A 27,397-nucleotide genomic window follows, 5' to 3' on the forward strand; every position below is an offset into this window, starting at 1 on the left:
TAAGATACGACGGTGTAAGAGACTTACGCCAGTCGAATCTTAGGCTAATGTTGGCGTATCTTGCTTTCTGAATACAGAAAGAAGATACGCCAGCGCAGCTTTGAATTTATGCGGCGTATCTATAGATACGCCGGCGTAAATCAATGCTGAATGTAGCCCTGTAAGTACAACAAAAAAATCAAGAAAGCACAAAATGTTAACATTGACACACAACAGCAGCATGAACCAATATGGAGGTTGCTTCAAAATATAAAAAAAATACAAAATAATTCATAGATTGGCAGCATGAAATACTATCAACAGTTCATCATGAACTGACTAGTTGTATTTCTATATATAGTAGTACGAATAAGCAGAGAGGTAAGTGTAGTACTGAAGAAAGTAAAAAGTGCATCATGCCATATTTCTGGGGAGTTTTTAATAACAGGGCTTAACAAAAGATATAGCAGCCCATGCTGCTTCCATGGGGCTCCAAGATCAGAGAGCTTCCAGTCCATTTTTTGAGGAGGGATTGTGAAATTGCTAGCTTAGGGATTCAGAAGTGCAGACTTTTCCAAGCATTGATCACAATCTGGGCAACCTGCCCACTGTGGCTTAGTTCCATTTGATCAACTCTCCTTTGGTACAAAGCATGAGCTCTGCCAAGTCTGGAGCCAAGTCTCTAATGCCCTGTACACACGACCGTTTTTTCCATCTGAATAAACTCTGCTCAAGCTGTCTTGCATACACACGGTCACATCAAATTCCGACCGTCAAGAACGCAGTGACGTATAACACTATGACGAGCCGAGAAAAATTAAGTTCAGTGCTTCTGAGAATGCGTCCACTTGATTCCGAGCATGCATGGTTTTTAGTGCGTCGGAATTCCATACAGATGAACGGATTTTCCGATAGGAATTGTTTTCCGTCTGAAAAATAGAGAACCTGCTCTCTATCTAAGTCTGTCGGAAATTCTGACGGAAAAGGTAATTTTCCATTGGAAATTCCGACCTTGTGTACGCGGCGTTAGAAGCTTTGCTTGAATCTGACTGTGGAGTGACCAATTTAGTTTGCAATTTGTTAGTGTCTGGAAACAGGGACACTCAATGTTAATGGGTATTAATAGGAACACGGGGGAACGCAGCTCTGGCACTTCCAGCACTCAATGCATGCAATGGCAAGGGATGCTGGGTTCTGATGGAGGGTCTACTAATACTGGCTGCTGGAGAATCTATTGTTGCTGGAGGGGATCTATTTTTGGGTAGAAATATATTGTTGCTGGTGGAGAAACTTTTGTTCCTGGGGAGTCAATTGTTACTGTTTAGGAAGTGGGTCTACTGTTGCTGGCTGCTGGGAGATCTGTTGTTGCTGATGGAGGTCTATTGTTGCTGGAAGGCACTATTGCTGATGGCTGTGGGGGATCTATTTTATTGCCTTTCTTTTTATCATTACCAAATTCCATACTATGCTGTTCCATTCTATATTCTCTAAAAGGGGCTGTACTAGGAGGTGGGTAGGGGGTGGAACAAAGGGTTGTGCTCAGAGGTGGGTAGGGGTGGAACCAAGGGTTAGTGCTTGGAGGTTGGGACACAAAGTGACTCAGAAGGGGGGAGTTCCTGCACATATTCTCTAAAAAAAAAATACACTGAATAGGACCCCTGTATGGTGCATTTGTTGCTAACCTTCCACCATGAATTTTAAGAGGAGGAATTATGGGTATATTATGGGTACATCACGGGCTGCCCACCTCTCATCAGCAATGTTTAGGGATGACAGATACAAAACTGATGTGCTTTATAAGCCGCCAGTTACTAAACAGGGCCCCATCCACAATTTGCCATGAGTCTTGAGATTTCTAGTCACACCTCTGATTCTATAACATCTTGATGAATTAAAAAGAACATGTTTTTTTTCCATCTCTGTCAAATTCTGCCATAGGTAGGATTATGTGCTTATCAGTGTCTATCATTATCTTCCCTTTGTATTGCGCTTGCTGACTTACAAGCACAGTGCCCCGCAAAGTTTGATCACATGTAAAATCACTATTTCTACTTTGCCTACTGATAACCTTGGTATTACAAGTTCACATACCAGTGCTGACAGAATCTGTAGAGCGATAATGTAAACTTGGCACTCTGTAATGTCATAGAGTATTCCTTGCACTGACACAACATCCTGAAAGGTAAAAGAAAACATGGATAAGATATCATTTATGACACATACATGTGCACTCTTGTAAGCCAATCATCCTTTATTGCCCACCTGTGTAATGGGAGTGGGGTATTGTGAGGATTATGACATTCCAAACAAGCATAACATTGTGATCTGTACAGAGTAGGGACTTTCTCATTGCTATCTGATTTCTTTGCCCTCAAATGATCATTCTCAGAATATTTATCTTCATGTTGTAGCTCCCCTGGGGCAGGTGCTTTGGCTTTGTTCTCGCCAGCTATGTGGTCATGTAATTTGCAGCATTTTAAGATGCAAGATATACAAAAAGTTATTATTGATAATGGTCCACTTTCCACCACCAGTGTGCTGGGTATCGCATTGGAAATAATATTAAATGCTCCGCTTGTTTGTACCCCCCCCCCTCCATTGCCACAGTTGGCACTTTTTGGGGAGCAGGTACCTGGTTTTGACAGGTACCCACTCCCACTTCTGGGTATGATTGCTGCACAGCAATCTACAACATACCCTGCCCCTCCTCCTTTCAACGCTGCCTTCTGGGATCTGGGTGTGTCTCAGAAGATGGGGAGACCATTCAGAAAGTGAAGCGAGACTCGCACATGCACAGTAGAAAACCGGCAGTGAACTTGAAAGGCAAAAAACGGAGTTCCACCCAACAGGGGAAGCTCCTCTTGTCTGCCTCCCCCCCCCTCTGCTACCACATTTGGCACCTTTTGGGGGGAGGGGCAGTGGGTACCTGGTTTTGACAGGTACCCACTACCATTTCCAGCTGCGTGTGATGAGAACCGGAAGTTCGTCCCCTCTTCCTTCCCCCCACAGCTGGCCCATTCACTGAGCACAGAGTGATTTGCGCATGCTCAGTAGGAAAGTGGCTGTAAAGCTGCAAGGCTTCTCTTCTGGTTTCCCTTAGCCAAGGTGGTGACACTAGCACCAGACAGCCGATTCAAGAATTGGCTTCGGGTGAGGACACAGCTGGATGCCTGGACAGGTAAGTGCCCTAATAATAAAAGTCAGCAGTCACAGTATTTGTAGCTGCTGACGTTTTGGAGGAGGGAGCGGAACTTCGCATTAATTCACAATTGTCATCTCATGTTTATCAATAACCTTAATATTCCCAGCACAACTTGGAGTTATACTCTTAGTAACTGTATACCAATTTGGTCTCTGTGCCTTGCACAGGTTTGTACACTAACCCCAAACTAACACCACTGCACAAGTATGTAAAACGTGTAATATTTATCTCCTGTAAGACACGTGAAAGCCTTCAACATTTGTATATACACAAGCTAAGCCTAGACAAGTAAAAGGTATATTTCATACACAATAAATGGGACAAGCCCAGAAAGACAACACACTGTAAAAAAAACTCCTAATATAAACATCATGAACTAGTATATTTATGGACTGTAGCTGCAATAAAGAGAAACATTGTACAATCTGTAGCATATTGCTCTGCTAGCCATGTGTCATTTATAAACTCTGATCAACTAAATGACAAGTAGTACCCCCACTGCATCTCAGAATAGATTTAGGTAATATTTATGGCAGTGCAAGGGCAATCATTATATGGGGTTGGCACTAACAGATACCATCTTCTTTAAGTACTATCTTGAAGAAGTACCGGGCACTTTCACACAGCACTTCAGCTAAGGCAGAAAAAAGAAAATCACCTCTCTCTCTGCCTCATCCTCATCTGAATCTGAGGCCTCGTACACACGACCGAGTTTCTCGGTAAAAACCAGCAAGAAACTTGCTGGGAGATATTTTTTTGCCGAGGAAACCGGTCGTGTGTACATTCTCGTCGAGGAAACTGTCGAGAAACTCGACGAGCCAAAAAGAGAGCATGTTCTCTATTTCCTTGATGGGAATGGAGAAAATTGGCTTGTCGACTTCCTCGACAGTCTAACAAGGAACTCGACGAGGAAAACGATGTGTTTCGCCCGTCGAGTTCCTCGGTCGTGTGTACGAGGCTTCACAGTACTCATCTTCAGTTTCTTTGAGAACTGCTGTGAGATTTAGGCCTCCTGGGCCAGTATCAAGCTTCCTTGATGACTAGCTACCCTACTTTCTCTTCTCTGCAACTCCCACAATCATTCTTGGTGACTTTAACATCCCTGTTAGGCTAAGTTCACACTGGCATTAAAAGGCATTAAAAATGCCCCTCAAACGCCTATGCACAAGATACAATAGACAGCACACAGTGCTGTTCACACTACAAAACACTATCACTATTGCGTCACTTCAAAATAAAAGCCTAATGTCGAGTCAGGAGGCGTTTAAAGTCTTTCAACACCTTCAATTCAAGTCTATGGTAACGCCTTGCAAAGGCTCTGGCAGGCAGTTGCGGCGCGGTTGTGGGGTGTTAAGATTAGTTCATTTACTGTAATGAAATAGGCATTTGTGGAGCGGTTTTAAAGCACCTTAACGCTCATCAAACGCTTCAAAACTGCCCATAGAGCATTTAAGGAGCATTTTTAACTTGTCATTAACGCTTGTAAAATTCAATTTTAATGCCCATACTAAAGCTCATTAACACGAGTCTAATACCCATACTAATGCTATAGGAGCATTTGTTAAGCATTATAAATGTAGTCAAGTGTGAACAAGACCTTAATGTTACCCCTCCAACTACTTCTAAACTTTTCAGAATAACCTCTGAAAAAAAGGCAGTCTATACCCATCATCAAAAAAATACCCAACTACTAGCCCATTATTGCAATCATGAATATAAATTAAAATCCTTCGAAACTCTTAACTCAGAATACAGTGATTCCCCAATAAATTCCTGGCTATACATACAGTTACATAATTTTCTCGGGAACAACAAACTCTATGGCTAGACCACTCACTAATTTCGAGAACATATGCTTCAAAAGAAACCCTGAATGTAGAGTAATCTCAATGGCATATAAATGGCTTTCACAACCTGAAACTGACACAATCAAATGGAAATTTATATTAAACATATTAATTATATTAATATTAATTTATATCAAACATACTTGAGATATGTAATATCCTATTGGATATCTGAGAGAAACTACCCCAATATGTATAACACAACTATGTTATGTCTATAATTATAATGTAAGGCTTTGTATTCATGTACGGCAATTTTCTAACATTATATGTACTAATGTATATGTCATTACCGCTTTAAAAAAAACATTTTTTATGATTACTATTTTTGATTTGTTTTCCCTTTTATGTTGATTTATACCATACTATACCTGGAATGTTTTTATTCTATTCTTCAATAAACATTTATTGAAAAAAAAAGAATAACCTCCTCTTTTGACCTAGCACAATTGACACACAATTCTACTCAAGCTAATGTCAACACCCTGATGTCAGCACACAACAATCCTTTTCCTCTCTCTGATTACTACCTGTACACACGATCGGATATCTGATGGAATCTAATCCGATAGATTTTTTCGTCGGATATGAGATGAAGCTGACTTTCATCAGTCTTGCCTACACACCATGAGTCCAAAATCCGACCGTGTCCAACGCGGTGACATAAAGCACTACGACGTACGACGTACACTACGAGAAAAATGAAGTTCAATGCATGAGTTGACTTAATTCTGAGCATGCGTGGATTTTTCTCCGATGGAGTTCCACACAGGCGATCGTTTTTTTCTATCAGATTTTTATCCATAGGAAAATGTTAAAACATGTTCCATTTTTTTTTTCACCGATGGAAAACAAACCGATGGGGCCCACACACAATCGGTTTGTCCGATGAAAATGGTCCATCGGTCCGTTTTCATCAGACAAACCGATCGTGTGTACAGGGCTTTAGTCTTCAACCTCTTATCTATCCAACCGATAAACAGTTACCAATAGAACCATTGCCACTTTAACTGTTAAATTCTCTATTCTGCAAGAAACTACCTCTATGACAAAATCTCTCACCTGTTCTACTCTGCCCTAGCCACTTACTACCCACAGAACCAGACCAGACCACTATAACTTTGGAAAACCAATGACAGCAGAAGTCTCAAAAAACATAGCCACACTCTTGAGTGTCTGTGGCCATTGCAAATGTGCCCTGCAATAATACAATTCCTGCCTTTGCACTACAAAACAGACCTATTTTATCAATCTCAATAACACCCCCCAATGCAGACGCATCAACTTATGTCTACCTTTAACTCTCTCTACTTTGTCTTCTACTGCCTCCACCCACTAACTCACTCACTGCCCAGGAGAATGTCAATCACTTCAAAAATATTGATGCAATACCTGATGAAATCTCCATTTTGTGCACACACGCACATTCAATACTTCCGTCTTAAAACCCTGTTGCCATGGAGGAGGTTGCTATACTTTTTTCTTTTGCCAACATAACCACTTACTCCTGGACCCCATTACCTTGAAACTACTACAATCACAGCCTTGCTCTATTCTACATTCTCTAACTCACATTTGCAATGTCAACCTCTCTAATGACGTATTCTCCAACCTTCTAAAACATGCACTGCTCACCCCTATACTTAAAAAGCCCTCGCTGGATCCCACCAATCTTAACAATCTAGAACACCTAGTCTACCACCACCATAAGAAAGCTCTATTTGTGGGAAAAAAATACATATATTTTATTTGAGTACTGCGTGGCATGACCGCGCAATTGTCAGTTAAAATAAAGCAGTGCCGTATCGCAAAAAGTGGCCGGGTCATGAAGCAGGGTAAATCTTCTGGAGGTCAAGGGGTCACATATTGTAAGTGAAATCCAGATCTCACTGCTATCATTTTACTAACCAATCAAGTCTGTGAAGGTTGAAACACTGTTACTAGCTAAAATAACAATTAAGGCATATTAACACCAGGCGCTTTGAGGTGCTGAACACATGGCAACACACAGCACCGTCCCAACACATGAACAAGACAGTCTCTCTTTGTTCGATTCACACTGCTGTGCATTGCAGTGGTATGAGGAACAGGAAATGCACTACTTTATTTTAACCGCAGCATTTTGTAACGCACTATACCACAAGGAATTGCACTGCCATGAATAGAGAAGAATGGAATGGCATTTTGTGACATTCCAATTTGAAAAGAAAAATCAAAAAACAGATCATCAAAGAAACTAAAAGAAGAAAATGGCTGTCTTGCCTGTTTGTACGGGCATATTTTTTTTTTTACTTTAAAATATAAACCTTGACCATGATTACTGTATTTTTTGAGAGGTTTATAAAATCACCATTATCTACTAAAGTTTTTCTATAATTTTCTACAATGTTTTCTTTGTGTTTAAATTAGTACTTCCGTCCCTTAATGATATCATTTTTCAATCTGTCACAAATTATTGCCCTTTGTTCGTACGTTTGTTGTTAACATTAAAGGTGCTGTCAAAATCCCAAAATCTGTGGAAGCTTTAAGTATTATCTCTAGAATGAACACCTAAAAGGTCACCATGTGAGAGAAGGATCTACCACTGATACTAAAGGATAAATGTAGTTTGGAAACTGATTTAGTTAGCGAACACACAAACAGTATGTTTTTTCCTTACCCTCCGACAGTCCCAGAGAAACTGCAAAAGTGACCCCGGCTCCACACACTCCAGCAACATATAGTAAGGCTTCTGATTAGAACAGCACCCAACCATGTCCACCAAGTAAGGGTGTGTGCCCAACCAGGCCTGAAATGCTGCCCTCTGCAGGAAATCACGGACATCTTTTGGCTCAGCATTGCCTAAGAAATTGGCAAAAAATATGGAATTAAAATGAGCAGTTGTAAAAAATATAATAAATCAAATTATTGTATATATCTACCATGATAGTACTAGAGGTGACAACATTTAAGGTGCAAGATAGCCTATAGAACATTTATACTGAAAGTGGAGAAACCCTTTAACACCTTATGCATAAAACTTTTTTCTAGTTTCAGATTTCTAGTTTTGGTTAAATTACTTCAAACATGCACATGTATTTCTAAATATTCTCTACAGTATGTTTTTTATGCACCTACCTTTCAGTTGTTTCAAAACAATTTCTCTATTTTCTGAGAGGGCATCTTGCCCTTTCAGGTCAGTCTTGTAGAGGGGACCAAATCTTCCTTCCCCCATTAGCTGCATGGGTTGTCTTATTCTCTCCCATGGTGTCTCCAGTGCTAAAAGAGAAGGATCCTTTTTTTTAAGCACATCCTCCAAGGACAGTTCATCCAATGAGATCCCTGAGTTTACAACTCCAAGGCTATGCTGGATAAGATGACCTACACAGAGATACAGAAGATAAGGTCAGTGTCTAGTGCAAGAGTACATAATTTTAAGTGCAAAGGCGTACCTCTGATATTACCTAAAAAAAATTGGGGAATTGGAGAATCTCATGTATACTACTTGCTGCGCTTTTTTATTGGGATCTCTTCCATGGGTAGAATTATATATAAATCAGAGGCACAAGACAAAAAAGGCATATATAGTGTACTTTGCTGGCACCCAGATCTGTTGGCCTTCCATGAAGCCAATTATCTTTAACTCACAAAATCTCTCTTCATTAGGCATTCCTAAAAAAATGTCATACTTTCCTCAGTCTGCAAAAGTTTGTGCAGCTCTGCATAGAAACCAATCAGCTTCCAGGATTTATTGTCAAAGCTTAATCGAACAAGCTGAAGTTAGAAGCTGATTGGCCACCATGCACAGCTTCAGTAGATTTTGCACTCTCCAGTTTTAATAAATCAACCTGTGTCTAATTACAATGGGCCAGATTCACGTAGAGCGGGCGAAATTTTACGTAACCGGTTTACGTTACACCGCCGCAATTTTTCCGATTTAGTGCCCGATCCACAAAGCAATTACCTGGAAATTTGCGGCGGTGTATCGTAAACAGGTCCGGCGCAAGGCGGTCCAATTCAAATGTGGCGGGTACCATTTAAATTAGGCGCGCTCCCACGCCGGACGTACTGCGTATGCTCCCCTCGCAAATTTCCCGACGTGCTTTGTGCAAAATTACGACGCGCCGACGTTTTGTGAATCGCGACGTGAAAAAAGAGTTGCGCCGGGAAAATTAATTTTTTTTAAAATAATTCAAAAGCGACGTGGCAAAGACAGGCATACTTTAACATGGTGGAGTACTTTTACACCATGTTAAAAGTGCACATCTTTGCGACGGAAATCTAACACTCGCGACGACGTAACGACGGGAAAAAGCTTTGTGGATCGCCGTAACTCCTAATTTGCATACCCGACACTGGTTTACGTCGCGAACTCCCCCCAGCGGCGGCCGCGGTACTGCATCGTAAGATCCGACAGTGTAAGTCCATTACACCTGTCGGATCCTCTGCCTATATATGCGTAACTGATTCTATGAATCAGTCGCATAGTTAGAAACAGAGATACGACGGCGTATCAGGAGATACGCCGTCGTATCTCTTTTGTGAATCTGGCCCATAGTACCTAACTTTGCCATCGCATTTTGGGAAATTAACTATTCCTATACCATTCAGTGAAGTTAGTAAATTTAATTGGCTACCAGTGACTCCGGTACAGAAAATGCTTGGAAATGCAAAATTTGTCAGTAACATAGGAAAAGGAAGTGAGGGAAAATCTCCCAAGGGGTAAACCTGTTTGGTGAATACTGTCTAAAAAGGGATATATTCCCCTTCCTCAGAGGGATCTGTGTTTACTTCCTGTAGTGCTTCTGGGATAGGAAGTAAAAGGAAACAGAGACAGAAAAAAACATAATAGGTGTTATAACCAGAGCTTTTTTTCTCAGAAAATAGGTGCAGGAACTCAACCACGACACCGTTCAGATTTCACAAACACTAGAAGGGTCTTAAAGGGGCATTAAATACCAGGATTACATTACATACAGGTTGCAGAGTTTAGGGGGGTTACACACAGAGTGCAGAGCTGTCACTTGTAAACACAGAAACCAGACGTCTGTGTTTACAAGTGATTGTGGTGAGCAGGCACCAAAGGGTCTGAGCCAAAGGTGGTGGAACTGAGTTCCCCCAAGTTCCCCCTGAAAAAAAGCCCTGGTTATAACCATTTCCTACACTATCCAGAACTAAAAAAAATATTAATTTACATACATTATTAGGTGAAGAGTCACATATTACAGTTGTAAAGGACAGGATCTTTAGGCCAGACAAACAGATGAACATTAAAGGATGACCCAGCTCAAAAAATATATTTGGATAGATAATTGAGAGTTGGTTTACTTGCTGACATCTTATATTTCTCTGTGTCACAATTACCATATCAAGTCTGTCACAGTTCTTACAAGGAATTTTTGCTCATCTTCTGATTGTCATTTATTTTTATTCTGGAGACTGCAGCAGGAGAAGTAAAACTCGATGGTGGAAAGAAAGCTGACCAAGGAAATGCATCTGGAAGACCTTATATAACCCATCTATAATGGAGAGCGGATATCTTTGTCTGCTTTATGCTCTTTAGGGTTTACTCCATATTGCGTCTGCATTTTACCAGGTATTCATTGCCAGTTTTTCCCACAGTTTTCTTTCTACGTTATGCTGCAGAGAGCTTTCCATGATTAGGGGAGAGGCTGGTCACATGCCAATGACTGGTCACGTGACCAACCCCTGGCCCCTATGTGTTTCGTCAAGGGACTAGCTGACTAAGTGGAATATCAATAAGAATTTACTTTTTCCCTTGGAATCGTCTGCTTCAAATGACTTGGTGGCTTTTTGTGGGCTTGGCTTACAATTTGCACATAGCACTTTAATATATATATATATATACATTTTATTAAATACATATTGAATGTATTATTTTATTATTTTAATTTGACGCTATATATTTAAATTTGCACATTGTAGTATATGTTTTGATTTGAATTTAGCTCTATTTTTAATTTTTAAGAAATTCATATACATGGTATCACAAATTAAATAGTAGCAGAATTATTTTTAATTTTTCGTTTTATCTCAGATTATTTTTATTTATTTTTAAATAGCGTTTAATACTACTTTAAAGACACTCAAGCCTCGTACACACGACCGAGTTTCTTGGCAAAAACCAGCAAGAAACTTGCTGGGATTTTTTTTTTGACGAGGAAACCGGTCGTGTGTACATTTTTCGACGCGGAAACTGTCGAGGATCCTGTCGAGCCAAAAAGAGAGCATGTCTTCTTTTTCCTCGACGGGAATGGAGAAACTTGCTTTGTCGAGTTCCTCCACAGCCTGACAAGGAACTCGACGAGGAAAACGATGTGTTTCGCCCATCGAGTTCCTCGGTCGTGTGTACGAGGCTTCAGAGTAGCTTTTAGTGGGTATTGGCATTCAATCTTCTCTAGTAGCTTTTCTCACCACATTTTCTTCTCTAAGTATCACTTATATTTTCACTTGCCTTCTACAATAGTTCAGGTATTGTATGCTTGTGAACCAAATAGGAATAAAGGATTCCATGTTATGATTGAATGACATCTTATTAATAGGCTTCTGACAAACAAACTTTTTTCTATGGTAACCTTTACAGGTGAATAACAATCAAACTAGCTGTGTAATGTCATTAGTTTAGGAGGCTGGATTACATCCTTTGGTGACTAAGGACAAAGAACAATTGTAAACCGAACAGCTTATTATAATATTTTAATTGGTACTCTAGGTAATTTGACAAACTAACCCAAAAGAAATGCTATAGTATTACTAAAAACTAACTTTATTCAACATATATTTATTCATTAAAAGAAAAACATTATTTTCACTAAGGTCATACTCTCTACATAATTGTATATAAAATATATTGATAGGAAAAGGAGGGAGACGGTTTCAATTCCCCCCTTTCCTCATGGGACAGCGGTAGAAACAGGCAGTTTCAAGTCTCCCCTGGGGAGCCTGTGGCTCTCAGTGGAGACTTTTAGAGATTCACGTGGCTTGGTTGGGAAATACAGGTGACCACTGCCAAGTTGCACACCTTTTTTAAAAGAAACCAGTTGATTCCAGATCCCTAAAAGGGTTATGAAAAGGGGGTTCTGTCGAGTCAGGCTCAGTCGCCTCAGGAGACAGAGATGTGGTGCCCCCCCCCTCCCCTTAGGTCACGGCTATTTTTATGTGGTGGTGTCACCTATTTATTGCAAAGTTTTGAATTTCTTATATGGGAAGTTATTTATTCTGAAATATTTTTTATGCAGCCTGAGTCGTAGTGGCTAGGTTGTGCTAAATTTTATATATTTGAGTTATACTGTGATGAATTTATCCACTATTTTAAAACCAATAATAATACGGCCATGGCCTTATTAATTCCAACAGTTGTCTGTGTTTTATTCTTCAGGTTACGTTTTTTGTTTAAAGCGGAGTTTTACTTTTTATATATAAATACCCCTGTAATACACAAGCTTAACCTCCCTGGCGGTATGATTCTGTCTGGAATTACGTACCAAAAGCGGTACAATTATTTTGCAAGGAAATTTGGCGTTTTATACTGTAGGCCTGTAATTTTTAGAAATAACTCACTTAAATCTGACCAAGCAAGAGTCTTGTAGGCATCCCGGGTATGATTTTTTTTTAAAACAAAATTATAAATTATAATATAATAAATAATTATAAATAATTATAACAAATAATAATATAATTATAATAAAAAGTATTCAATAATGTAATCAACTCAAAATCACTAAATTTTGCTCAGTTGCAGAATTGTCGCTGTCATTATTTATTTATTTTTATGACGAATTTCCCCACAAATCGCTATCGCACAATTCTGCAAGTGATTGTAATTTATTATCACTGTTTTCTAGCTGATCTAAAACCATTTTTGACATAAAGGGACACTTTTGGACAATCTACAGTTTTTAGGCAGAAAGAACATTTTTTATTATATAAAAGAACATGCAGGACACTGGGCAGACCACTAGGGACAAGGGGGGTGTGTATTTTTTACATACAGTACTGTAATCTATAAGATTACAGTATACTGTATGTAAAGTGTTTGTTTACTTTTTTGAATTTGGCGCCGTTCTCCGCTCCCGTGCGTCGTAACGTCGCAGGGAACGGAGATCGGCGGCACACGGGGAGACTGTGAATCGAGCAAGGAGGTCCCGCTCGCTCACACAGCAGGGTGGCATCGCTGGATCCAGGGACAAGGTAAGTAACTTGCCTGTGGATCCAGCGAAAGGTAAGCCGCGCCGCTGCACACTCTGCACGTCCACCCCGAGCGTGACTCGGGGATACCGATCCTAGCATAGAAGATCCACGCTCGGGTTTACCGCCAGGGAGGTTAATGTATTCTAGTAAAGTTAGTCTGTAAACTAAGGTCCGTTTTGTTAGGTTGTTACAGCATTTAGACACTTTTTTAAAATAGAAATTGACTGAGGCCATCTTAAGTGTGGGCATCATGAAGCCAGACTGTATGACTTCCTGGATTTCAGCCTTGCAAATCTCGCACATGCTCAGTGCTGCACAAGCAGTGTCAGATCAGGTTTCAGCACCTGTGCTGTCCAAGTCACATGATTCTTTGAGACTGGGGAGTGCACAGACTCCTGGAAAGTTACACCCACTACATTCCCAGGAGTCTGTGCGGTGTAGGTTAGGAAGCATTAAGCACCTAGGTGCAGGAAGTGGGAAGATTAACTATTCTGCCTAGCAACAACACTTTGAAGCCATCTAAAAAAAAAAAAAAAAAAATTTGTAAAGGACTAATGACATTTTTTTTAAACTACTGATGTAATGTTATATTTATGGGTGGAACTCCACTTTAAGGGTTTCCTGACTGCTGTCCCATAAGGATAGTAGTCCTAATTTTTCTGTTGCTTAGGAAAGATAGCCTCAATTGTTTTTTTGTACATGCAAGAAGAACCAATAATACAGTTCAGATTTCATACTGACCACAGCCAACTTCCCTGTGTTTCCAGCATCAAAAACATTGCTAATGTTTTCACCAATAAAAACAAGAAATAAATCCTAGCCATGCCCGGCACACACTATACATTTAAGCTCCTCTCACTCCAGTATTATACTGTGCAGCCCTTAAAAGGTCCAGCAAGTTCTTCCACTGGTTTTAATAGGAACACAGTAGGATGCATCAATTTTAGGATTAGTAGGGTTTCAAATTTTAGGATGCATATGTTTTAGTAGGATTATACATTTTAGACAGGTATAAAAGAATACTGATCTTTCTTCCGGAGAATATAAAGGTAAACACAAATGTATATACCATGTATTCTTAACCAATATTTATATAATAACTAGATTGTTGTAGGCCTTCTTTCTATCTTGTTCTAAAATTCTAAGAATATTCTGGAGGTGTACTGTTAACAAATAGCAATACGCTTGTGAAAGTTTTGACATCACTTACTATTACTCATATACAATTTTTAACATTTTATAAAGACTCCGCAGCACTTAAAATGTTGTCCCTTTTGCCTCTTGCTTTTCTTTAAATGAGCATACAATTTGCACAAGTTAGATTGAAAGGCTGAGCAGGTGTTGGCAGTCTTATTGGTAAAGGGATTGAGAGAAAAATTTTCATATCTTTCATCTCTCATTGCAACTGATAAGTGATTTGCCCGTCTGTGCAAATGACTATGTTCTCTGTAGAGGCAATCTAGCAGACATTAGAAATAGATAATAGATGAGAAAATGTTCCTCTGCTTTTTATCTTGAAGGTCATCAGGCCTAGTCCTAACTTCTTTACATATTTACAGAATTGCTTGTTCAGCCTGCAGTTTAACCACTTTATGACTCTCGATGCCATAAAAGAACCAGTCACAATGGCTGTTACCTTGAGTTAAGGTTTCCAGCACTGGGGTCTGTCACTGTCTATCTTCAGGAAACCATGTTAGATATTAGGAAGAGCACATCTCTACAACACAGTAACATGTCTGCCCCAGGTCTAACTATGGCACCCTACATCGATGGATAGGAACCTTGACTGTGATAGATGACTAACACCCTGATAGGGTCCCTAAAAAAATGTCAGCATTCAGCTCAACTGACATACTAAAGAAAACCTGTACAGAATATAGAGCCAGCTGTTTCTGACTTCTCATGTTGATCTAGTGGCTTCTATACTTTCCAGGGTCATGACCTGGAAATGTTAAATAGCAGGGGCATTCTGATGCCACTTGGTACCCACCTTATAAAACAGTACTTTACGCTCAAGGAAAAAAAGGCCATCCACAACATCACCCCCAGCTAAATACCCAACCTATTCTGCAGATATCACCCAAATGGTCCCCTCTGCTTCTCCCAAGACCTCCCTTGTTACCTCCTCCCATGCTCACCTCCAGGACTTCTCCACAGCTTCTCCCATCCTCTGGAACCCCCTACCCCAATATGTCTGGTCAGCTCCTACCCAGTCCGCCTTTAGGCGATCCTTGAAATCTCATACCCCAGTCACCTTCATCAAATCATCCTCTGCAGCTATTACCTTCTTGTACCTCTTCCCCCTCCCCGTAGACTGTAAGCTCCATGAGCAAGGCCCTCCTATTCCTTCTGTATTGAACTGTATTATAATCATACTGTTCCTCTTTATATTGTAAGGTGCTGCGTATACTGTTGGCACTGTATAAATCCTGTATAATAATAATGATAATATTAATAAGTTATTGGACATATGATTTGGTGTTTTAAACCCCTCCCTCTACTTCTAATATTGCACTGCATTGTGTCTGAGCAACCCACAGATTTAAACATTATGGGCCAGATCCACATACATCTGCGCCGGGCGCAGCGTATCTAAGATACGCTACACCGCTGTAACTTACTTTCTTTTTTGTTTGAATCCACAACGAATCCGCGCCTTAAGTTACGGCGGCGTAGCGTATCTGTTGCGGCGTAAGGGCGCGGAATTCAAATGGAAGTGATGGGGGGCGTGTTTTATGTTAATACGTTGTGACCCAACGTAAACTACGTTTTTTTTTAACTGCGCATGTGCCGTCCCTGGGGGTATCCCAGTGCGCATGCTCGAAATTAAACCGAAACCAGACAATGCTTACGATGGTGACGTCATTCTACGCAAATTCCTGTTCGCGAACTACTTACGCAAACGACGCAAAAAATAAAAAATTGTACGCGGGAAGGACGGCCATACTTAACATTGAGTATGCCTCAGAACAGCAGCTTTAACTATATGCCGGAAAAAGCCGAACGCAAACGATGGAAAAAAATGCGCCGGGCCGACATACGTTCGTGGATCGCCGTAAATAGCTAATTTGCATACTCAACGCGGATTTCGAAGGAAACGCCACCTAGCGGCTGCCGAAAAATTGCATCTAAGATCCGAAGGCGTACGAAGACGTACGCCTGTCGGATCAAGCCGCAATGCCGTCGTATCTTGTTTTGAGGATTCAAAACAAAGATACGACGTGGGAATTTTGAAATTACGCCGGCGTATCAATAGATACGCCGGCGTAATTTCTTTGTGGATCTGGCCCAAGGGGTGTTGGGGAACACCTAGCCCTATGCTAATACAAAGTTTCAGAAATGTTGTATATTGTTATTGGGGGGTGTGTGTGTGGGGAGGGGGATCCAGCATCTGAAACAGGAAGCAGGAAAGAATGATATGTCAAGTTAGACATGTCAATACATTTGTATCAATACATGACAGGTGTGCTTTAAGCTTTTAGAACAACCCCCCCCCCCCCCAAAAAAAAAACACGCTACATACACCTAATACTAGTAATACAAAAAATGTACAGTATGTTTGTTTCTAAATCTGGCAAACGAGCTTTGCAGAGTATGACAGCAACATTCCAAAATTCCAGAGTCATCTTTCAACTTTAAAACACAGGCGAGGCTGCATTTACATATTTTTCAGTGAGCACAGATACGGTTTAGCCCTGCTACGGTTGGATATACTTCCTTTGTGAGAATAATAATGTCCTTTCACTAACATAAAGCCTCTGTTTTAGGTATTTTCTTCTTGACCATTACATATTTAAGACTAAATAATTTTTATATTGTCTCAAGAGCAATCTTGCACGCCTAATTTAAAATTGATGCAAAGCCTGCTCCATAAAGTCACTAAACAGTATTGCATGTGATCTATGGCTAGATGCCAGTCTGTGTCAATGGGGTATGATTTACTAAAACTGGGGAGTGCAAAATCTGGTGCAGATGTGCATATGGTAACCAATCAGCTTCTAACTTCAGCTTGTCCAGTTCGGCATTGACAAAAAAAAAAACTGGAAACTTATTGGTTTTTATGCAGAGCTGCACCAGATTTTGGACTCTCCAGTTTTGCACAAGAATACCTCATTACTAACTTTGTGTGGGTACTGTCAGGATTTCATGTATTAAAAACCACTTCTGTTTGAATGTATGGGGTTACTGTACGTGTCACCTTGCTCTCTGTTTATTGCTAGATCCAAATTCCCATCACTGATATAAAGTATTTGTGAACACACTAGAATAAAAGTTCATGTTAATATGGGAAGTGTCATAAATAAATACATTTGCATTACATTTTTTAAAGAATGAAGATTATTTAAAGCGGGGGTTCACCCTAAAAAAACATTTTTTTTTCTAGGATGCCATCAAGCATACTAGCGCGATCTACAGTACGCCTTTATTTAATTTTTTGGCGCCGTACTCACAGTTTACTGCCGTAATGAAGTTTCAGACTCCCCGCGGGGAATGGGCGTTCCTATGCACAGGGAAGATGATTGACGGCCGGCTATGGCGCGTCACGCTTCCCGAAGATAGCCGAAATAGGACTTGCCTCTTCACGGCGCCTGCGCAGTCAGCTCCGATGTCTGTGCGCAGGCGCCGTATAGCGCCGTGAAGAGGCAAGTCCTATTTCGGCTATCTTCGGGAAGCGTGACGCGCCATAGCCGGCCGTCAATCATCTTCCCTGTGCATAGGAACGCCCATTCCCCGCGGGGAGTCTGAAACTTCATTACGGCAGTAAACTGTGAGTACGGCGCAAAAAAAAAAAGAAAGGCATACTGTAGCTCGCGCTAGTATGCTTGATGTTATCATAGAAACTTGTTTTTTAGGGTGAAACACCGCTTTAGAGCAGGATTCCACCCGCGATTTATTTATTTTTAAAAGTTAACAGCTACTAACACTGTAGCCGCTGACTTTTAATAAGAACACTTACCTGTCCTAGGCGCCTGCGATGATGGGCCCCTGACAGCGACCGCTCGGTCCTGGCACCTCCATCCTGACCTTACGGCTTCACTGCTTCATAGCTTTTTTTGAATGGGCAGGTGCCTCCTGGGATACACACAGTTCCCAGAAGGCAGCGCGGCTCATTCACCAGAAGACATCACGATGGAAAACAAGGAAGAAGACCACCGCGGTGGAGGAAGAGGCAGAGGAGCTAGTTCCACATAGCAACAGCCCTTTCCGGTGAGTATAAAAAAAATAAGAAATTCTATTTTTTTTTTCATTTTTTGGGGGGGGGGGGGAATAAATGAGGGTGGAACTCCACTTTAACCTTTTTATGTGTTTTACAGCAGTCATGTGACCCCAGAGCCTCATTCATGTCCCTCTTCCTCTCAGTAGGGACATGTATGTTTATTATGTGGGTGAACCTTGTATATTACATATTGTATGCTGCTGGATAGGTATTGCCTTCCTAATTACTGACACAGTGTGGTTGATTTACTAAAGGCAAATATATTGTGCAGTTGCTCCATAGCTTAGCAAATGAGATGAAGCTTCACTTTGCTAAGAATACCCAATTACGTGCAAGGAAAACGAAAAGAAAAAAAAAAAAAACAGCATTTTTGCTTGCACGTGATTGGATTATGCAAGTCAGCAGAGCTTATGCTCATTTACTATGCTCTGGAGCAACTGCAAAGTGCACAGTTTATTTGCCTTTAATAAATCAATCCCAATGTTTTATAAGGGCAACTGCTTAGTATAGTGCTTTAGAGCAGTGGTTTCCAAACTGTGGCCCATGGGCTTGATCTGCTCCTTTGCTTGCCTTTATCCAACCCTTGAGGCACTGTACCTCCCACTGACATGAGGCACTATTCCTCCCACTGACACCAACAATGAGGCACCACTCAATCTACTGACAGTAAAAGTGGTGCACTATTCCTCCCAAGGGTGCAACCATGGGGCATTAATCCTTTCACTGACATCAACAATAGGACACTATTCCTTCCTCTGACACGAATGATGGAACATTATTCCTACCACTAATAAACACATAGTTACATAGTTAGTCAGGTTGAAAAAAGACACAAGTCCATCCAGTTCAACCACAAAAAATAAAAAAACAAAAATAAAAAACACAGTAAAATCCTATACACCCAACTCCATTCCCACAGTTGATCCAGAGGAAGGCAAAAAACCCCAGCAGAGCATGATCCAATTTGCTACAGCAGGGGGAAAAAATTCCTTCCTGATCCCCCGAGAGGCAATCGGATTTACCCTGGATCAACTTTACCTACAAATCTTAATACTCAAGTTATATTCTGTACATTTAGGAAAGAATCCAGGCCTTTCTTAAAGCAATCTACTGAGCTGGCCAGAACCACCTCTGGAGGGAGTCTGTTCCACATTTTCACAGCTCTTACTGTGAAGAAACCTTTCCGTATTTGGAGGTGAAATCTCTTTTCCTCTAGACGTAAAGAGTGCCCCCTTGTCCTCAGTGTTGACCGTAAAGTGAATAACTCAACTATTCCTCCCACTGACACCAATGATCTGGCACCATTCCTCCAACTAATACCAGTGATGGGGCCCAATTCTACCACTGACCACCAAGCCTAGAACATTGTTTGTGTTAAAAAACTCAATAAATAAGTTGTAAATGGTGATTTGAATTTGTACCACTGTTAGGCCTCGTACACACGACCGAGTTTCTCGGCAAAAAACAGCAAGAAACTTGCTGGGAGATATTTTTTTGCAGAGGAAACCGGTCGTGTGTACATTTTCGTTGAGGAAACTGTCGAGAAACTCCACGAGCCAAAAAGAGAGCAAGTTCTCTATTTCCTCGACGGAAATGGAGAAACTTGCCTTGTCGGGTTCCTCGACAGCCTAACAAGGAACTCGACGAGGAAAACGATGTGTTTCGCCCGTCGAGTTCCTCGGTCGTGTGTACGAGGCCTTAGGTTGTTTATGAAACTTAAAACCGGTTCACACAGGGGCGACCTGGGATCTGACTTGAAGTTGCCCGAAGTCGTCCTAAGTCGCGTGGTTGAGAAAATCAATGGAAGTGAATGGAGCCGTCTTAATACACACTGCTGAAGTCGCTCCGACTTCAGAAAAGGTTCCTGTACTACTTCAATCCGACTTCTAGGCAACTTGTAGGCAACTTGTACTCATTGATTTCAATAGAAGTCGCCTCAGAAGTCAGATCACTGTCTTAACTGAAGCAACAATATAGGAAGATAACATACATTTCTCAGGCAAACCCCTCCCTACCCCTCCCTCCCACAGAGCTGATTGTTGTTTGATTGGCCACTGGAAAGCCTCCTGTCCTGGAGGCAACTTGAAGTTGCCTTGTAAGTTGCCTGATGATTCATACTCAAGTCGTGTCCAAGTTGCCTCCCAAAGTCGTGCTGGAAGTTATGTTGCCCCTGTGTGAACCGGCTCTAAGTAACACGTTTTGCGGGTTTATGTTTGTGTGTGTAAGGTTTTAATATGAGATGCACTATATCCTTTTTTTGTAATGTACATAAAATGTAATAAAATATTAAAATAGAAAATCTGCAATCCACTGCTCTTCTTTGCATTGCAGCCGTAGCTCTCTATTGTCTCCTCGGCATGATTGAGGGATGTGATCAATGATTAGAAATCTCAATTGAGACATTGAATTATTATGTTGTATACAATATCACGCCATGGGTAATTCCAACTGTGGTGCTTTGAAAGGAATATTCATGTTTGGCCAACCTGTCCTTTGTTTTCTGTGTTGGCTCCTCCACATAGTACAACCCACACTGGTATTTAATATGTACACTATAAACACACTTTGGCAAGTGATATATCCCATAATATGTAGCTTTTTACCAATTTGATGATTTATTAAAAATCTTGCTGGAGCACTCTGAACATGAAAGACATGGAAATTAAACCTTACTACTATGTATCCATATTACTTGTGTAGCGCCATTCTCCCATTGAGTATGCGCTATATGTTAAATTCTAGTTGCCTGAGCTGTAGTTTAGAATAATTATGCTAAATTGTTGGTTCTGTTTCAGTTCAGCTGGGTTGAACAATTGTCCCCTTGATGGTGGGTGTCGCTGTTACCACAGGTCAAAGTTGGAAAGGCAGCAGGCTGGATGTATTGGATATCTCTTTCTCAGAAGCAGCTCAGGGAGCGTGGTCAACCCGCTGTGCATTCTGGGGAGGAGTACTTAAGGGACAGACTCCGTTTGGTGGGGTTGGTCTTCCGATCCTGACCTAATGTCCCTCCTGGCCTCAGGGATGTGTGAGCTGTTTGGCAGCCTCTGGGCCGGCTGGCCTGAGGCCTCGCAACTTTTTTTACAGCAGGAACTCAGTTTCCTTTGCAGGACTAAAGCAGCCGAGAGCAGCCGAGCCACCTGAGCCAATCCTTCACTAAGCGGTGATGCCCAGCTCGAGTCACTGTCAGGGGCAGGCGAACCTTAGTAATCCTTTATTTTACTGGCCGCTTCCTGTATATGGATTAAAGGAACACTAAAGGTACAATTTTTTTTTTTTTTAAATAACATACATGTTCTACTTACCTCCACTGTGCAGATCGTTTTGCACAGAGTGACCCGGATCCGTGTCTTCTGGGGTCCCTCGGCGGCTGTCTCGGCTCCTCCTCGCAAAAGCTTTCCACGTTCATGCGAGCTCCCTCGCATGGTGGAAAGCTTTTGCGAGCGCGCTCCCGTGATACAGCAGCGGCCATAGCCGCCGACTGTATCACTCGGCCCCGCCCCCCGGCGCGCCGCGTCATCCGCTGTGATTGACAGCAGCGCCAGCCAATGGCTGCACTGCTATCAATCCGCCCAGCCTAGCCAATCAACGGCCAGGCTGGGAACCGAGCAGGACGACAAGCACGCGCCCGGGACTTTCGAACGGTGAGGTAAGTAAAACGGGGGCTCGGGGGGGGGGGGGGGGGGCGGTGCTGTCAGATGTTTTTTTACCTTAATGCATAGGATGCATTAAGGTAAAAAAACTTTTACCTTTACAACTCCTTTAATCGTGTAGTGTGCGGGTATTCTGTCACTTCCTCAATGCCGCAATGTCTCCTGGGAGCTTTTGTCACTGTTCCCAGGAGACATTGCGGAGGTCTGCCGCGAGTTATGGCGGGATTCAGAAAGAACTTGCTTAAAAAAAAAAAAAAACATGCAGTTTAGTAATTATGCATATGAGCCTATAATTTTTCTCCCAGGACTTGTCCCCTGTGTGTATGGTTGTGTAAATCCAGGAAGTGAACAGGCAGCAGCTTTAGCTGCCCACAGTTAAAATGGCTGCAGCCAGACTTAGTGGAGGGAGATTTCTGCAGCATATTTGGCAAGTACAAAATCAGTATATATAAAATAATATGCAAAGTGGTTGGAGGGCAGCTTCAGAATGGCAAAGATGTTTTTGTTACAAATTATGTGAGCAGACTGCAGTTAAGGGCATGGATACCATCTGTTTCATACTTTCTTGAACAAGAAAATATAACATTGTGAAGAAAACATTGGGGCATTTTGAGATAGAACTAGACTTACAATCCTCCAAAAGTAGTGATAGCTGGTACAGGAACACCAGGGATTTCAATAAAGGAAGCAATACAAAGTGAACAGGATACTTTCTCATACAAGTACATGGTACAGCAGGCACATATCAGGAATATGAAGTGTTGGGATAACAAACGCTTTAATTTTCATGCCTTTCACATTTACAGGACTCCAGCATGAAGGGGAAAGGTTCCTTTTTTTAACTTATACTCATACAAGTAAAAAGGATAAATAGTAAGTAATATTTCCTATGTCAAAGTGAAAGAATGGTGCCAGATTGCAGATTTAGACACTATTTAGCTCAAGGGTTTGAATGTTGATTTTTATTTGCATTTGTCAACTTGATATGGAGCAGTGATACTACCCCTGGTTTATTCTGTTTGCCTTCTGCACCATAATTGTCGGGGCTTGTGACAGATTCATGTACCTGTTGGAAACTGGATACTCCTTCCTCAGCGCAGCTCAGTAATGCTGAGCTCCCAGCCGTCCCATTGCACCTGTCACACACACACACACATAGGTGCATAGAAGACAACATTTGTTGTGGTGTGGGGGGAGCCTGATGAAGAAATCTGAGAGACTAGTTTCCCGTCAGGCCTGTTTTGCTCGTGATTGACAGCTAACGGCAGTGAGCGGCTTGCTTATCTGCTATTACACACACATGCATCTTTCCATATTACCAAAAATGTAAGAATGCAATTTTTATTTGGGGGGGGGGGGGTGTTATGGTGCGTTCACAGCAGAGAATGAAATTACCTTGAGGTTGTTTCCTTGTGGATTTCCATCCTCGGTACCGAAGCCACAAAATAATGACAAGCAGAATGATAGTAATCCCAACTAGGAAGACAGGCACCACAATCACCTCATACTGATAAGTTTGGGCAGCTATAAAAGAATGAATAAGAAATTTGAATGGTTGTAGTTATTATAAGTTGACTTGCCAATCAAAGAAAGTAGCAATCTTTATCTTTGGTACTTCAATATACTGTGCATCCATCTATATTCTACTTTATGTTAGTTTCCCTGGCCAAGCATTAGGACCGGTTCACAACAGAACGCAGCACGGGAAAGGCACATTCTGTGTGTGCTTCTCGCACCATTTTCAAAACACAATGTCTTTGCAATCTGCTTTGGGTACCAATACATTTTGTAAGGGCACCCCAAATGCACATTGCAAACACTTAGCATTTGTGTGCAGCAGAACGCATGATACCACAGTACCATGTAATTTGGTCATTTATATGTGTTGCAATCTTGTGAGACGGAAGTTGATGCTGTGCGTGCCCAGGTACCGCCACTGGGGTGGTACCTGGGCACGCACAGCATCAACTTCCGGTCTGCTGGTTCTCTGATGCCAGAGGTGGAACGCACGCCAGCTTCCCCAGCGAGCACCCATCTTTCTATCCGACCTAAAAGCCGTACAGCCTCAGTGCCGGGACGTGGGCACTTTCCAAGTAAGGAGCCACTTGGCACTGTGTTATTTTAAGTTTTTTAAATAAATGATATTATGCTATGGCGGCCTCTTCTTTCTCTTTTTTGCCACGCTTAATGACGCCTTAAGCCAAGCTGCATCCAAGGAATAAAGGGATTACTTGCCATAGTTTGTCCTTTAGTGACAACAAAGCCCAATTTGACCTTTTTTCTAACGAATAAGGTCAACGACATCTGGTAAGGTGCCATCCTTATTAGCACAATTGTGGTGTTCCTTAAGTGGTGAAGGTGGAAACCATTTCTTTACTTGCTCAACACGAATAGAAGAATATCTGAGCACTACTATGCACTTTATATGGACTTTATTCACTGTTATATTGTAACGGACTCATTTATGTTTTGTTTCATGCATGTTCTGTTGTGACACATTTATAGGCAACCACTCACCATACGGGTGGTGATTAGACGTTTTGCATTGTTGCCACTTATTATATATTTATTAATACTATTTATGTTATGCATGTATAGTTAGTAATGTTATGAATTTGCCCATAGGATAATCTGGACTTTTGACTATGCAGTGGGAATGTTCTCAAAAACACATCCAACTGTATCTGGTGTGAACAGGCCCTAAGCGTTCATAACATGCCAACACATCTCCATAGCTTTTATAACTGTCTCTGAGGCCCCGTACACACGACCGAGTTTCTCGGCAGAATTCATCCAGAAACTCGGTCGGAGCTGGATTCTGGCGAGAAACTCGGTCGTGTGTACACTTTTCAGCAAGGAACCCATCGAGGAACTCGTCGGGCCGAAAAGAGAACATGTTCTCTATTTCCTCATTGGCCCGCCGAGCTCCTCAGCGGCTTCCACCCTGAACTTGACGAGGAACTCGATGTGTTTGGCACGTCGAGTTCCTCGGTTGTGTGTACGGGGCCTGACTGTTCTGTCATTCTTTACAAGCTAAAATGACAAAAAAAAGATGCAACTTACAAAATTTTGATTAAAATATATATATATAATATATATGAATTCAAAACAGAGATCTCCAACTTACTGCAGAGCTTGTCACCACTGGAACATTCCAGTAAAGTTCGAGCTGGAAGTCGGATCTTTTGGTCATCCATCTTTGACTGCTGGGTTATTGGTTAAAGCCTGCATAGTCAGGAAAACACAAAGTTACATTGTGGGACTTTGCAGAGGGACTAAGAGAAGACTGAGAAGCCCTGTACACATGACCGGGATTCCCGGCGGTATAAGGTCTGCTGGGAATCTCGACGGGAAACCCGAGAACCTGCTCGGTAAGTTTCCCCATGTACACACAAGAAGTTTTCCCGTCTGGAAAACTGCGGGGAGAGCTTTGCCCAGGAATCCCAGCCGTGTGTATGCTCCCTCGCAGTGTTTCCCCATAGGAAAACTGCCGGGTTTAAAACCGCCGGGAATCCCGTCGGGAAACCCGAGAACCTCCTCGGTAAGTTTCCCCGTGTACACACGAGAGGTTTTCCCGTCTGGAAAACTGCGAGGAGAGCTTTAGCCGGGAATCTCGGCCGTGTGTATGCTTCCTCGCGGTGTTTCCCCATAGGAAAACTGCCGGGTTTAAAACCGCCGGTAATCCCGGCAGAAAAATAGAGAGCAGGTTCTCTATTTTTCCGCAGGGATTCCCAGCAGTTTTCCTGTCAGGAAAACTGTGAGGAAGCATACACACGGACGGTTTTCCTGGCCAAAAGCTCTCCTGGCAGTTTTCCTGGTAGGAAAACCGGTCGTGTGTACGAGGCTTAAGTGCAGATGCTTTTAAAATTAAGTGTTGCAGCACCTTTTTATTTATTTTTTAAATGGGAGACCATAGTTCTTCATATAGCAATGTATAAACTATGAGCATTTCTTCAGTGTGTTTTTGGGCACCTAATCATGTCTATCATTATGAGCCAACTGAAAGAGAATGTCTGACAGGGTGAAAATGCTGCTGTGAATTTTGAGACAGTAGCTTTGTGTTGTCAGCTTGTTGCGTGAAGTCATGTAAAAAAAATACTGACTGGCATATGATGCCAAAACATACTGTAAAAATTGATTTAGGCTTATATACACTTTAACTATGCAGTATATATAATTAACTCAACATTTTTAATTTATATATTAAATTAATTCCATAGAATGTATTTAATAATTTCTAATTAAATATCAAATAATTATTTCTATATACTTGACAGTAATTCTTATATAAAGACATAATGGTATTTTTAACATAGACATAGATAAATAGACAACTGAAAAAAAACATGTGCCTGTGTAGTCACTTTTTTTATATATTAACTTTACAAAATGGTTTTCAATATTTCTCTGTGACACACAATAAGATTTATTCATGTAAATGAAAACGTGCTACCTCATCATGAGAACAAAGTCAAGGGATAAGTAATAACAATACATTAAAAAAAAACACTTATTAATGTCTTGTAAAATAACAACCTACATGTGCACACAAAATTACTACTACTTAACCATTCCAGTCATACTTGATCTCCTGCATTGTTTATGCTTGGAATATGTGTACCTTTGGTCTTACTGACGTTATTCATTCCTAGGGAATTCCCGGTTTATATGCAGACCCAAAGCTGATGACACCTGGATGTTTTTTCTCATGCCTCATGCATACTGGGCATGCTTAGACAGGCTTTTGTCATTTTTTTTTTTTTTTACTTTCTTTTTTTTTTTTTTTTACTTTTTTTATTTGTTTTCTTTTTTTTTTTTTCTTTCAGCCAGTAGAAGAAATTGTATGCTAGCCCATATTTGTAGAGAAGACTAAAAAAAAACACCAAGGGCCAGATTGAGGCCCCGTACACACGACCGAGTTTCTCGGCAGAATTCAGCCAGAAACTCGGTCGGAGCTGAATTCTGCCGAGAAACCCGGCCGTGTGTACACTTTCGGCCGAGGAAGAACATGTTCTCTATTTCCTCGTTGTTCAATGGGAAATTTTGGCTCGCCGAGATCCTCGGCGGCTTCACAAGGAACTCGACGGGCAAAACGATGTGTTTTGCCCGTCGAGTTCCTCGGACGTGTGTACGGGGCCTCAGATAGGTTAGCGGATCTTTAGATCCGCGTAACCTATCTGATTTACGATCCGCCGCCGCAAGTTTTTGAGGCAAGTGCTGTATTCAGAAAGCACTTACCTCAAAACTTGCGGCGGCGTATCGTAAATTCCCCCGGCGGAATTCAAATTCCACGGCTAGGGGGAGTGTACTA

At 41.4% G+C, this 27,397-nt stretch overlaps 1 protein-coding gene across 2 annotated transcripts in view; it reads right to left on the bottom strand.

The window, feature by feature from the left end:
• The window catches only part of STYK1 (serine/threonine/tyrosine kinase 1), a 61,864-nt gene that overhangs the window by 12,575 nt on the left and 21,892 nt on the right, over positions 1-27,397 (bottom strand). The window contains exons 2-6 of one of the 2 annotated variants that reach the window (XM_040361970.1): positions 25,214-25,311; positions 23,482-23,610; positions 8,146-8,388; positions 7,688-7,869; positions 2,071-2,154 (exon numbers count right to left, since the gene is read on the bottom strand). In XM_040361970.1, coding sequence (XP_040217904.1) covers positions 2,071-2,154; positions 7,688-7,869; positions 8,146-8,388; positions 23,482-23,610; positions 25,214-25,283 — 708 coding nt within the window. In that variant the 5' untranslated portion in view covers positions 25,284-25,311. The remainder of the gene's footprint in view (positions 1-2,070; positions 2,155-7,687; positions 7,870-8,145; positions 8,389-23,481; positions 23,611-25,213; positions 25,312-27,397) is intronic. The other variant, XM_040361971.1, reaches the window with a different exon arrangement.

Source organism: Rana temporaria, chromosome 8, assembly GCF_905171775.1.
Source record: "Rana temporaria chromosome 8, aRanTem1.1, whole genome shotgun sequence".
Classification (NCBI taxonomy): Eukaryota; Metazoa; Chordata; class Amphibia; order Anura; family Ranidae; genus Rana; species Rana temporaria.